General features: G+C 39.8%; 1 protein-coding gene across 1 annotated transcript; it reads left to right on the forward strand.

Moving 5' to 3' along the window:
- Nucleotides 1-3,531: 3,531 nt before the first annotated feature.
- Nucleotides 3,532-12,104, forward strand: RPF1 (ribosome production factor 1 homolog). Its single transcript, XM_020795069.3, has 9 exons — nucleotides 3,532-3,816; nucleotides 4,721-4,777; nucleotides 5,875-5,955; nucleotides 7,706-7,801; nucleotides 8,824-8,977; nucleotides 9,382-9,464; nucleotides 9,551-9,732; nucleotides 9,824-9,950; nucleotides 11,657-12,104. The coding sequence occupies exons 1-9, from the start codon at nucleotides 3,607-3,609 to the stop codon at nucleotides 11,696-11,698; spliced, it is 1,032 nt and encodes a 343-aa protein (XP_020650728.2). The 5' UTR covers nucleotides 3,532-3,606; the 3' UTR covers nucleotides 11,699-12,104.
- Nucleotides 12,105-12,674: the final 570 nt, after the last annotated feature.

The following is a 12,674-nucleotide window of genomic DNA, read 5'->3' on the forward strand; positions in this document are numbered from 1 at the left end:
CTTCACTCATTACAGCCTCATTGTTCATGACAACACTCTTTTATCTACCATCACTCATCTCCTTTTATACATGTTCGGCCGGCTTCCTCTTGGGCTAAGGAACAGAATTTAAAAAAAGGATAGAATTAGACAGGCATTTCTCTAGTGGTTTAATCTGGTTTGGAGACAGGCTAGTTTATTCCTTTTTTCAGTAAACACACAACGTACATACCATTGCAAACCAGTCCACTCTGACTGATGCTTACCTCCATTTTTCTGAATCCCAGTCAGGGGCTACTGATTTTATTTTTTTTTTAGTGCAGGTAGGATCACTCGGTTTTGAGAAATGGAATGTTTCCATTACATTTACCTTTGGAGGGCAAGGGAAAGAAGGTTTTGTATTTCTTTTAAATTGTTACTAATGTAGTAGTGATGCTTTGATTTTTTTAAAAGCCCTGTCAAAGCATTATTGATGTGCTAGTCTATTGAGTAAGGCAGCTCATTACTCCTCTGCTTAAATGTACCAGGCTCTTCTACCTATTGTTTTTGCCTGGTGCTTCAATTTGTGCTCTTCCCTAGAAGGACTTCAGAGGGAAAAGCTGTCAAGGAAAACACTCAGGTGGGGGGCAGGGCAGGCATACACACAGTAATTTCTAGCTGTGACGATCAGAACAGTCCAGAAAATAATTTTATAAGTATCAAAAATCTTATCAATATATTCTGCTATCTATTCTTATCACTGGATTTATCAACAGGATACAAAGGTATAATTAATACAAAAGAAAACATGCCACACATTTTGGGATTAAAAATATGCCCTAAATAAAATTAGCTTCTTTGTGTGAGAAAAACTAAGGTGTAAGTAATCACCCAATGTGGTGTAGTGGACAGAGTGGCAGACTAGGACTCTGGAGACCAGGGTTCAATTCTCCACTTGGTCATAGAAATTTACAGGAAAATCAGAACAGATAAAATCTCTCCTTGAATATCTGACTTGAAAACTTCGTTGGGGTCACTATAACCTGGTTGTATGGTGGCTCATCAACTAACTAGCTAAGCATGTGAAACTTATTTCCTTAGGAATTCAGAAAAGGTCTTATCTGACAGATAAGGCCTAGATGTTAATAATAATTTATTGTCATCGTAAGTATATACACAGTATACCCATACAACGAAATTCACAGACACTTAGGGCACAGCACTCTTGAGAGTTAAAGAAACAGAAAAGGCATAAGCATATGTACTTAAGAAATAAATAAAACAGTCAGAAACTCCATGACAGCAGTCTCCTTCTGTTTCTTTTTGTTCTTCAGTTCCTCGTCCTGCTCCCAGAGATTGGATGCCATTGTAGCTATCTTGACACTGGATGCAACATTTATAAATGCCATGTTGCATTGAAACCAATCCCCCTAATTCTTTAAGACAAAACGATGTTCTCCTTTCTCCATCTTTTTCCCCACTTAACTGATCAGCTGCAACAACTAGTATATTTTGTTTTCCACTACATGGTAAAAGTATTCCTGCCTTCAGCACTTCATGTATTTGATGATTCCTTGGAATTTATTCATTTGTTTTGTTGGTCACTCTCTCAGTTGAAGAACTTCTTAGTATCCTACCATAAAAACACATTTCAAATCATTCTTATCTTTTTTTAACAATTGCCTCTCTTAAGTCCACAATCCCATGCCATTCTGGAAGTTTAAACCTATTTTTCTATTTACTTAAGAAATAAAGAATAAACTTCAAGGTGGAGTACAATGATATAAACGAAAGCAAGGGGTTTTTGGTTTGTTTGTCCATTTGTTACTATATCATTATGAAGATGCCTGAATAAAGGATAGATTTGGGATTGTCTTTAAAAAGAATAAGCTAGATAGCATATTCTAAAATAATGTGGGAGGCATCGCGATTCGTAATTGTTGCTTACAGATTCATGTGTGGGCACATCATTTTAAAGACCTTGATGAGTTGAGTTCAGAAATGTACATGCTAAACCATGCCATAATTTTATGGATGGGGAAGGCTCCAAATATTCATTATTCAGGAGCTGTGCTGGCTAGGAGACTCTGGGAGTTGATAAACTGAATGAGTAAAATGATGATGAAAGAGAGACCAGTGCAAAAGAGAGAATTGGGTGCACAGAGAAGAGAGAGGACACTCGGGAGAGAGTGAGATTAATGGAACTTTAACCTGTATGAAACCAGGTCAGTTAACTAGTGTAAATAACAAAATATAAAAATAATATTAAAAATTGTTTTCAAAACATAAAAGGGACATTCCCAAGCATAAAGACCTTTCTATCCTGTGCCAACCAAATGCTTAACAGGCAGCTTCTAGCAGCAAGCCACATGGTACAGTGGTTAATCTGCAGTAATGCAGCCAAGTCTCTGCTTATTACCTGTGTTCCACCCTGACGAGTTCAGGTAGCCTTCCACCCTTCTGAGGTTGGTAAAATAAGTACCTACAGCCACCCCGAGTAGACATGGTCTAGAGGGGCGGGGTAAAAATCAAATAAATAAATAAATAAATAAATAAATAAATAAATGTTGCCCCGAAATTAAGAGAGGGTCCTATATTTTTGGTCCCAAAAATGCATTAGGTCTTCTTTTCAGGGGATGTTTCATTTTGTTCATGTATAACAATCTATATTTAATCAAATACAGTCAATTCATCTTCTTCTGGTTGCTGCACAATGGTGGAGGGCAAGGTTTCACTTAAGTGGGGCTTATTTTTGGGGTAGGGCTTATATTACGAGCATCCTGATAAATTATATTAGGTCTTATTTTTGGGGAAACGGGGTAGCTCAATGTTCAGAAAATGTTCCTTACAGTTTATACTGTAAACTACCCGGAGAGTTCTCTAGCACTATGGGGCAGTATGTAAGTGAAAACAATAAATAAACAAATATAATAATAGCATCCCTCCTCAACAACCTCCATTTATTATGGCAGAAAATTTCATGAGTCAGGACACCCATTATCAAATATCAGGGGTGATATCTGACGATTTTTATTCAGAAATTTGGGTTGAGGACTGCATGATAAACAGAAATCACTACATTCATAAAATTAACACATCTAGCGCCGTTTTTCTTTTTAAACAAAGCAAAAAATACCTAGTAATTTTTCTTTGTTCAAGCCACACGCACCTATTTCACCACCACACCATACCACGTATGCCACTCAGCTCTGCTAAGGCAATATTGCATCCTTGCTGCTTCAGTAAAACTGGAAGATACCGATTTGACATATAACCAATAGGCGTGTAAAAATCCACCATTTTTCTATCTCTGTGGCTCTACACACACACACCCCGGCACGTTTCCAGATTACTTTCTATCCATAAGCATCGTTACGGGTTGAGAGGCGGACAACATCAAGATCATTAATCCAAATAAAACCCAGTTTGCCACTCTTCCCACGCGGTCATAGCCCCTTCACTCTTCCCCAACGCGCAGGCGCAAAATTTGGCTTCTAATTGGCCGTTTACGACAACCCTTGCGAATACTATCGCTAAAATCGGGAGCGTAGCTTTCGGCGCAGGCGCAATGAGAGAATACCGAGTGACCCCGGAAGAGAATAGAGGGAGTGAAAGGTCAGGGTGGGGGGGAACTAGTAAGGAGAAAGCATGGCGGGTTCCAGTGGCAAAGAGAAAAGGCAGCAAAAAGAGCGAAGCGATGATCCGAAGGCGAGCGCGCCTGGTGGCTCCGAAGAGGGCCAAGGGACTCCTCCCGAGCAGAGCCAGGTTGCGTTTCCGCCGACGTTCAGTGTCTCCGAAATTAAAAACAAGCAGCGGCGTCATTTCATGTTCCTTCGTTGGAAGCAGCAGCAGAGGAAGGTGCGAGGGCAGCAGTTCCCCCCCCCCCCACACACACACATACACTCGGGAGGCCTTTCTTTGGGCGGGTGGGGGAGGTCGGAGAGCCCCAGGGATCGACCGATGGAGCTATGCCCGTATAGTGGAGACGAAAGGCTGGGGTGGAGGCAGGGATTCGTGTCTCTGAAGAGACGAGAAGTGTTCGTGAAATACTGTACAGAGAGGCGGGTGGAGAGATGTAACAATGTTCAAGGAAATGCCCTGTGTGCTTTCAGGTACTGTATTTAAAAAGCACATGGGACAGCTTGGGAGTTGGTGCGTTTTGTTTTAGAGTTTGATTTCTTGGCGCTGGCATCATACCTCAGCAGATTCATTAAGGATAGTATTCTATTTATACTACTGTAGTGTCTTTTGTGTGGGACAGCCCTTGATGATGGCATGGATGTTGCAGGAAGTGTAATACTGTATCTGGCATCTGCACTGCTGGCCATGTGGTGTAGCAGCCAGTAGTGGTTGAAATGCCCTGGTTCAAATGCCCATGCAGCCATGGGAACTTCCTGGCAGATGGCAGTAATAAACCACTCATTGAACAGGTCACATAGCATGAAAACCCTATTAGGGTGACTGTAGGATCATAATACACAGCTTACTCACAGATGCCATGTACCATGAACTCTTAAAGAAGTGCACTGACTGCTGGTATGCTTTTAGCCTGGGTTCAAGCTGTTGACTGATTTGTAAAAGTTTTGGATATAGGTATCTCTGAGGGCTCACATCTTCTGTTATATATTTGCCCAATGATTAAACTCTGTCCTACCATTGAGAGCACAGAATGGTATGATTGGTCACTTTTCTGCTGTTCTTAGTACCACAGTTTACCAATATGCTTTGTCTCCCCCCCAACCCCATGTCCTTTGTCCTCCAGGATAAAATAGCCATTAAAAAAAAGAGGAAAAAAGAGCGAGAAGCACTTGGAGACAAGGTAAAGAGGAAACATTTAGGATTGAGTTAATGTTCTTTTCATTAATAAAAGTGCATGATTTGGTGTACTGTTAATCAACTTTTTTAAACAATTCATCTTGCCTCTTATATATTTGGGAAAAACAACATGATATGATCTTGCTTTATATAGAAAGTGATTTGCATCACACAAGAAGTGCTACATGTAGCCCTTGGCCTGTGAGATTCTCTTCCCCTAGCAACATTTAAATATGGATTTATGATTGTTTTTAGAAATGGGGACAGGTGGACATAATGAGGGCCCAGCCCCATGGGGCCAGATGGTCCACTCACCAATCTGCTGCTGTTGCGGGCACCGCAGAGCCTTCCAATGGCTCTGGAGATCACGATTGGCTCGCTACTCTTGGCAGGATGCGGGATAAGAAGCCTCTCTGCTAGCTTGAAGACTGGCTTGCCAGATGCGATCTCTGGAGCCATTGGAAGGGTCTGCGGCGGCTGCAGCGGATAGGTGAGTGGACCATCTAGTTCCATGGGGCTGTTTCTTAGCAGTCTTTCAGTTTGATAACTACTTGAAATTATTCTGATTGTATGGAGCACTTCTTAGTGATCCATAAACCTGTTGAAATCAGTGAGACTTAATTTATCACTTACCTCTTAAGTCTGAATCGAATCCACTATTTTGTGTTAACAATTTAGTGTACAGCAGTATCTCTGTACTTACCTGCAGCATAACTATCTGAAATTAAGTCTTGTGTAAATAAGTAATGGCTGGTGAGGATTCTGTAATTTACAATGACCAGAATTCTGTTGCAGTTATGCTTTACAGAAGAGTAATATAACTTGCAGTGGCAAATTGATCCTAGTCATTAGGTTGCCAGTTGGGTTTCCTATCATCTACCAGGTGTGTGACTTGGTGCATGACCAGGAATCCAAACAGTGACTCTTTGACTAGTGGTAGTTTGCCACACTGAGTTATTGCCCTTGGGCCAGTGTAAGTAAGCAGGAGGATTTTGGCCCATGTATCTGACAGCATCAGCACTGTTTTACTGGATCATTTATTTATTGGTCAGAAAGAAATCCATCTATTTCAGTATGTTAACTTTTTAATTTTTTTTACAGGCACCACCAAAGCCTGTACCAAAGACAATTGAAAACCAGCGTGTGTACGATGAAACTACTGTTGATCCAAATGATGAAGAGGTAGTTATTCTTGAAAAACTTTTTAAGAATCATGGATCTCAATTGGTGGGACCTGTTTCTTTAAAATTATCAAAGGTTATATTTTTATAATATAAGATTTTTCTCAGCAAAAGGTCTTCTGTTCAGTTTATTATATTAATGGTTGCAAGGATATTTTATTTGTTTGTTTGTTTTATACCCCGCCTATCTGGACTACTTGTCCACTCTAGGCGGCTTACAATATAGGATAAAACAATAAACTCAAGAATGTGCATAGTCGTTCAATAACAATTGTAATAAAGTAGAAGAAAAAATAAAGGAAAATAGAAAGAAATCAGGTATTGACTGGAGGGAAGGCCTGGATGTATAACCATGTTTTTAATTGGGTTTTAAAGATTCTCAGCATAGGTGCTGTGCGAATCTCTGGAGGGAGGTTGCTCCATAGGCGAGGAGCCACCGCCGAGAAGGCCCGGTTTCGTGTCTTCTTCCGGGCCTCTCTCAGCATCAGGCTCCTCAGCCTCACCTCCTGACTCACACGGGTGATCCGGGCAGACCTTGGTGGGAGCAGGCATTCCGCCAAGTATCGAGGTCCTAAACTGTTTAGGGCCTTATAAGTAAGCATTAAAACTTTGAAGTCGACACGGAAATGAATGGGCAGCCAATGCAGTGCGGCCAGAGTTGGAGAAATGTGTTGGTATTTTCTCACTCCAGTAAGGAGTCTGGCCCCTGCATTCTGCACCACCTGAAGTTTCCGCATCAGCCTCAAAGGCAGCCCCACGTAAAGCGCGTTACAGTGGTCTATTCTTGAGATTACGATTGCAAATGATATAAAAAACAGGAGAGCTCCTGCTGGACCGAATAAATAATGCTGAGCTGCATGGACAAATTGTGTAATCTGATGTAAGATAGCTTTTCTGCTTCCATCTTGAAACATACCTGAAGCAGTAGCCTTAAAAGAGAAACAGTGTCTATGTTGTTGACCGTTTACAAAACTTGGTATCTGAGATTTGTATCAAATAGATCTTCTGTTGGGTGGCATAAGAAACATTGTAATTAGGAGTTTCCAGAGGAGAAGGGTACTGTAACTGTGGTAATCTGTTGTACACAAAACTCGTTGTATACAAGTTTTCCATACTGATACCATTAAAAGCACAGCTTGCTAAATTTACAAGTGTTAGTTGCTATTAAAAACAGGAGTTTTGCCGGGTCGCCATTAAGCCAAGTAGTTGAAGGGACAGGAATGTTTGTTTATCTTAATGGAGCAAATAGTTGTACAAGAGGTGGAATCAGAAAAACAAACCATCAGGCCTTACTTCCATATACTTTACGTTGGTTCTTTTATTAATGGTCTTCATGTGATGAAGACAAGAAAACCTACTACAATGAATTGATACCACCATGTGTTAGTCCAATGGTTCTTAACCTTTGTTACTCGGATGTTTTTGAACTGCAACTCTCAGAAACCCCAGCCAGCACAGTTGGTGGTGAAGGTTTCTGGGAGTTGCAGTCCAAAACTCCTGAGTAAACCAAGGTTAAGAACCAGTGTGTTAGTCCACTGTAGTAGGTTTTGCTGCTTAAAAGTGGTTTGTGGCACCTTTTGTAGTAACACTTAGACATTTGCATGAAATATGTTGTTAATCTCTTTGCCACGAAACTCTTTGTCAAGAAATCATAAATATAAAAGTGTTGGGTCTTCACTCTCCCAAACTGATGGTCCTACAACAGTGTGTTAGTGTAATTTCATCTGTTAATCATGATTATGCATTTCTAGGTTATTTTGGATGAAGCTACAGATGAATTTGCACCCTACTTCAATAGGCAGACTGTTCCAAAGATTCTTATCACGACATCTGACAGACCTCGTGGGGTAAAATCATGCAATTTAATATTTGTAATAAAAGCTTATTTCATTTAGTTGATGACGTGGGAAGTATAATTCATTAGAACTTATTTATTTATTGGATATAGACCTATTAATGTTTGGTAAACCTGTGTGGACAAATATTCAATAACCACAAATGTAGGAAAACTTGCTTTTTTTCTTGAGAGTCTGGCAGAATTTTATGCCGGACAAATACCACTGTATTTCTTCCTTTCTTTTTGCATTTTTTTAAATTTAGCAACTGTATCATGAGTGGGAGAAATGAAAACTTTTGTCAATTGATCTTCTCTGCCACGGTTGAGTATCTTGGTCTAGTTTTCCATGAATTATGGAAAGCGGCAAAAGGCTAATTATTTTGGTTATTCTTCGTAGTCCAAGTGGTTCTAGAAGCTGTGCCCTGTAGCTGACAAAGGATTCTCCCTTCTCCCTCTCAAGCTACGCTAAACCTTTTTTTTTAAAGTCCTTATATTGGTGCCAAGCCTTTTTAAAAGCTTTATGGCTCCACTGTAGCAGCATTTAAAGAAAGAGCATTCCTGGGGAGCAAAGGACCAATCCTTGTGTACGAGCACTTTGGGAAAATGTAATAAGGCTTTTAAAAAGATCTGTTGACACTCATGAAATCTTTTAAATGTCTAATTACTAGCTGAAGGGGCAGCATAAAGGGTTAATTAGGCATTCTTTTCTTAGAGTTAAATTGATATACAAAGAAAGGAACATGTTAGTCCAGCCCCTCTCTATCACTGCTCTCCAAAAGAACCTTGTGTATGTGTTGCGTGACCTTGTGCGATTCTGAAGCCTGATTTTCCAGGGTTCTGACTTGCATAAGTTGGAAAGTCAAAATTTTGACCATCATGACCCAAGAAACCCACCTTCTTCACAGGTTTAAAATGACAGTACACTGCAATTTTGACATATCCTAAAGACTGAGGCATGGTGACCAGTAGGCTTATAATGCCTTATATTAAATAATACCACCTAAATCTTGCATAAGTCTCTTTTTTTTCTAGAGAACTGTGAGGTTCTGTGAACAATTATCAACATGTATTCCAAATTCACACGTTTACTATCGAAGAGGACTGGCTCTGAAAAGAATTATTCCACAGTGCATCTCAAGGGACTTCACAGATCTGATTGTTATCAATGAAGATCGCAAAGTGCCAAGTATCCTTTGCAAATAAAAGACTCTGTGTTGCAGTATTTAAAGTAAATACTACTGAGGAGCAAAAATTTTAATACTGCTGCATTGCAAGAAATAACAGCAGCTGAGAGTTCTTGGTTGTTTGAGATATATAGAGAAAAGTGTTTTACTGTTGTACTGAGTTACCTTTAAGAATTCATGTTAGGTTTCTACAAAAATTAACATTTTTTATGATTTGTTTTTGTTACATATCTGGCTGCAGACATCTTTTGATTTAAATCAAATTGATTTAAATGACCATTTAAATCATGATTTAAATTTAAAAAATAACTTTTTGACAAATCAAATAAAAAAAAATTCAAGCAATATTTTATAAAAAAATTTTATCCACCGTGTCAGATTGCCTTTCCCTTAACTGTTTGAATAGATGGTCTTGTGTTGTCTCACTTGCCTGAAGGCCCAACTGCTCATTTTAGGATGAGTAGCGTCCGTCTGCGTAAAGAAATAAAGGTGAGTGTATTCTAGGGACCATACTTGTCTTGCTTATATAACTAGCTTAGGCTTAACATCCAAGACAATGTTCTGTGTCGTTCCAGCGAAAAGGAAAAGGCCCTACAGAACACCAGCCGGAAATACTCCTGAACAACTTTACAACGCGATTAGGCCACTCCATCGGTCGCATGTTTGCATCTCTGTTCCCCCATGATCCTCAGTTTGTCGGTAGACAAGTAGCTACATTTCATAATCAGCGTGACTACATTTTTTTCAGATTCCACAGGTGAGTCTTCAAAAATTTCTTTCACAAGCTATGAAAAAAAATTGTGTAACCACAACTTTTCCTAATATTTGTTGCTTGGTCTCTTTTAAAGGTATATCTTCAAAAATGAGAAAAAAGTGGCAATTCAAGAACTGGGTCCCCGCTTTACTTTGAAATTAAGGTCTCTTCAGAAGGGAACGTTTGATTCTAAGTTTGGAGAATATGAATGGATTCACAAGGTATTGCATTTCGGTAGTTTTCTAACACTGCAAATCTTCTCTGTAAGCAGTAGTAAGTCTAGAGTTTACTTGCAGTTCACAGTGTGTAAATGTTCAACCACTAATTTTGTTACATAAAAAACATTTCACTGAATTTGGTGTAATGGTGGAATTCCTTATAAACTTGACAACATCTACCTGTAGCCATCTCTCATTTGAATTAGTGAGCCTGTAATCTTTCAGGTGTTGCTGAAGTATAACTAGGAATTTGCACATTCAAATCACTCTTGCTTTTTGGTGGGGCTTGTTCCTTATACAGACCATCCTGTGATACACAGGGTATCTTAGAGAATATAAACAAATGAATTACCCAAGCATAATTCTCTCTTTAGTAACTATGAACCTGCCTCTAAGCAGATGTAGAATAAACTGGGATTATTGGGCCCTGACCTTGTGTCACATCTGTGCTACAGGTCAAGGGGACTCCCATTGTCCTTCTCCCTCTACCCTAGGGAGGGTAAGTGAGCAGATTCCTTGCAGTTTTGTGTGCAGTGGGGGTCGTGGGAAGCTGAGCACAATTTCAAGGACCCTGCCTCCCTATTTTCCAGCTACAAATTTGAACCTGGACCTCATTTGGATTGCAGAGGTGCTATGTAACCTCCTCACCCATTCCATGTTCAAGTAGGAGAGGGAGATGAGGCTTTGCTTGTTCCCTCACAGTAGACTAGTTGCTAGGGTACTCCTCCATGTTTTTGGACTGCAATTCCCAGAATTCTCTAAATTATTCTAGGAATTTCCACCTCCAGAACCTAAATCCACACACCTGCAGGTTTTATTTTGGTAGAGATGGGTTTGCACCTTTGGCTTCTCAGGCCTTTGAGAACACTACTGTTTCCTGTAGTGTAGTAAAGAAGGAAGCTGTTTTGGTGTTTCCTTGGAGTCATAGTTTTTGTTTGTTTTTTGGAGGCACCTGGTATGGGGCCTAATGGGCAGCAAGACTTCACCTTCCCAGAAGCACAGTGGCAGCTTCCTTCAAAAACAATCAGCAACAGGAAGCATGAGCTGGAAAAGCCAATGGCACATACTAGAGATGGGCTTGAACTGCCAAACAGGTGGTTCATGCTGGCTTGTTTTTTAGCTGAAGAAGGTATTTGGCACTTCCAGCCCCAGATCCAGTGGGAACACTGGTAGCACCTGGAGGAGGCAGCACCTGGAGGAGGCAGTGCAAGGAAGCTGGAGTGCTATCTTCAAGTGGGTGCCAGCCAGAGAAGGCAGGGCTGCGAAGCACTGAACACTGTTTAGCTGAAGAATGAATCAGCAAGAACCACTGGTATGGTGGTTCGTGCCCATCTTGAGTGCGAATAACCTAAAAGCTCATCCTGGTGGTGTGAAACCTATAGGTGTGCTGATTTGGGTTTGTGGACTGCTATTCCCAGAATCTTTGGAGAATGCCGTCCAGAACCACTTAAGAGCACACCCATACTAGCTGCCATGAGAAAATAGTAAGTGGAATTTGGCCTAATTTTTAGGTGAGTTCTGAGTTACAAAATACTATGCCATATCATGATTTTTGATTTGACTAAATACAATTACAGATTTTAGTATTAAAGAATTTCAGAAATGTTTTCGTGGCTGACAGGCATGTTGTTTTCTTTTTTTCCCACTATTAAAATGTGTTTTTCCCCCTCCATTTTGTGCCAAACATTAATAAATACTTTGTCTTTCAGCGTCGTGAAATGGACACCAGTCGAAGAAAATTCCACCTATAAAAGCAGACTAAGAAGGCAGAACAGCTAGATGTTTTTCTGCTAACAAAAACATAGGGGCTGGGATGGTGACATTCAGTTTTTTCCATCAGACTTAATATATGGATAGATGGATGCCTGTCTCCTTCAGTGTCTTGGGTATCTTTCTGATTGTGCTATTTACAAAAGCAGAAGACTTCAAGTTATACAGCAAGAAACTTCGTCACCTGCTCCCTGCTCACCCAAAGATGTTGAGAATTTTTTTCTCAGAAATAGTGTAGGGTTAAGGACTTTTTGTGTGTGTTTTTTTTTTGTAGTAATTTTTGAACATTACTGCCCTGTAATTCTCAATCAAACCATTTTAGGACTAAAATTTGCTGATACTTGTTATGATGTTAAACAATTTAATTACAACCTGTCATTTTATCTATATCAGTTGTCAAAACTAAATATTTCTATGATTTTCCATCCGAGCTAATTTGCAAGAGTTGTCTTACATTTTAAAATAATATGCCCATCTATGAGCTTTAAATGGTCAACTATTTGGGACAGTAGGGAAACAAAAGTAAAGCAGGGTTTGAGGTCTAGTCTTAAATCTGCACAAATATGTAATTTTTATTTTTATTATTGGTGCCATAGCATTGCTGTCCCCCCAGAGATTCTATGGCTGAGTGGCGCGTGCGCACGCGCACGCACACACACACACACAAAATATTCATAGAAGGGTTCACTCACTACACACACATAAGAGTACACCCTCTTTAAATTCTATGGTTTCACATTTCAGGACATAATAAAAATCATCTGGTTCTTAGCAGGTCTGAAAATCAGGTAAATACAACCTCAGATGAACAATAGCACATGGCATATTACACTGTGCCATGATTTATTTTACAGAAATAAAACCAAAATGGAGAAGCCATGTGTGAAAAACTTAAGTACTTCCTATGGTTCAACAGCTTGTAGAACCACCTTTAAGCAGCAATGTCTTGAAGTAAAC

The sequence above is a fragment of the Pogona vitticeps genome, chromosome 4 (assembly GCF_051106095.1).
Source record: "Pogona vitticeps strain Pit_001003342236 chromosome 4, PviZW2.1, whole genome shotgun sequence".
NCBI lineage: Eukaryota > Metazoa > Chordata > Lepidosauria > Squamata > Agamidae > Pogona > Pogona vitticeps.

Excerpts from the sequence above, each read along its gene's own strand:
- RPF1 (XM_020795069.3), top strand. The coding sequence starts at position 3,607 with ATGGCGGGTTCCAGTGGCAAAGAGAAAAGGCAGCAAAAAGAGCGAAGC. Across the intron at positions 3,817-4,720 it reads GGAAGCAGCAGCAGAGGAAG|GATAAAATAGCCATTAAAAA; the intron begins GTGCGAGGGCAG and ends TTTGTCCTCCAG. Across the intron at positions 9,465-9,550 it reads GTCTGCGTAAAGAAATAAAG|CGAAAAGGAAAAGGCCCTAC; the intron begins GTGAGTGTATTC and ends GTGTCGTTCCAG.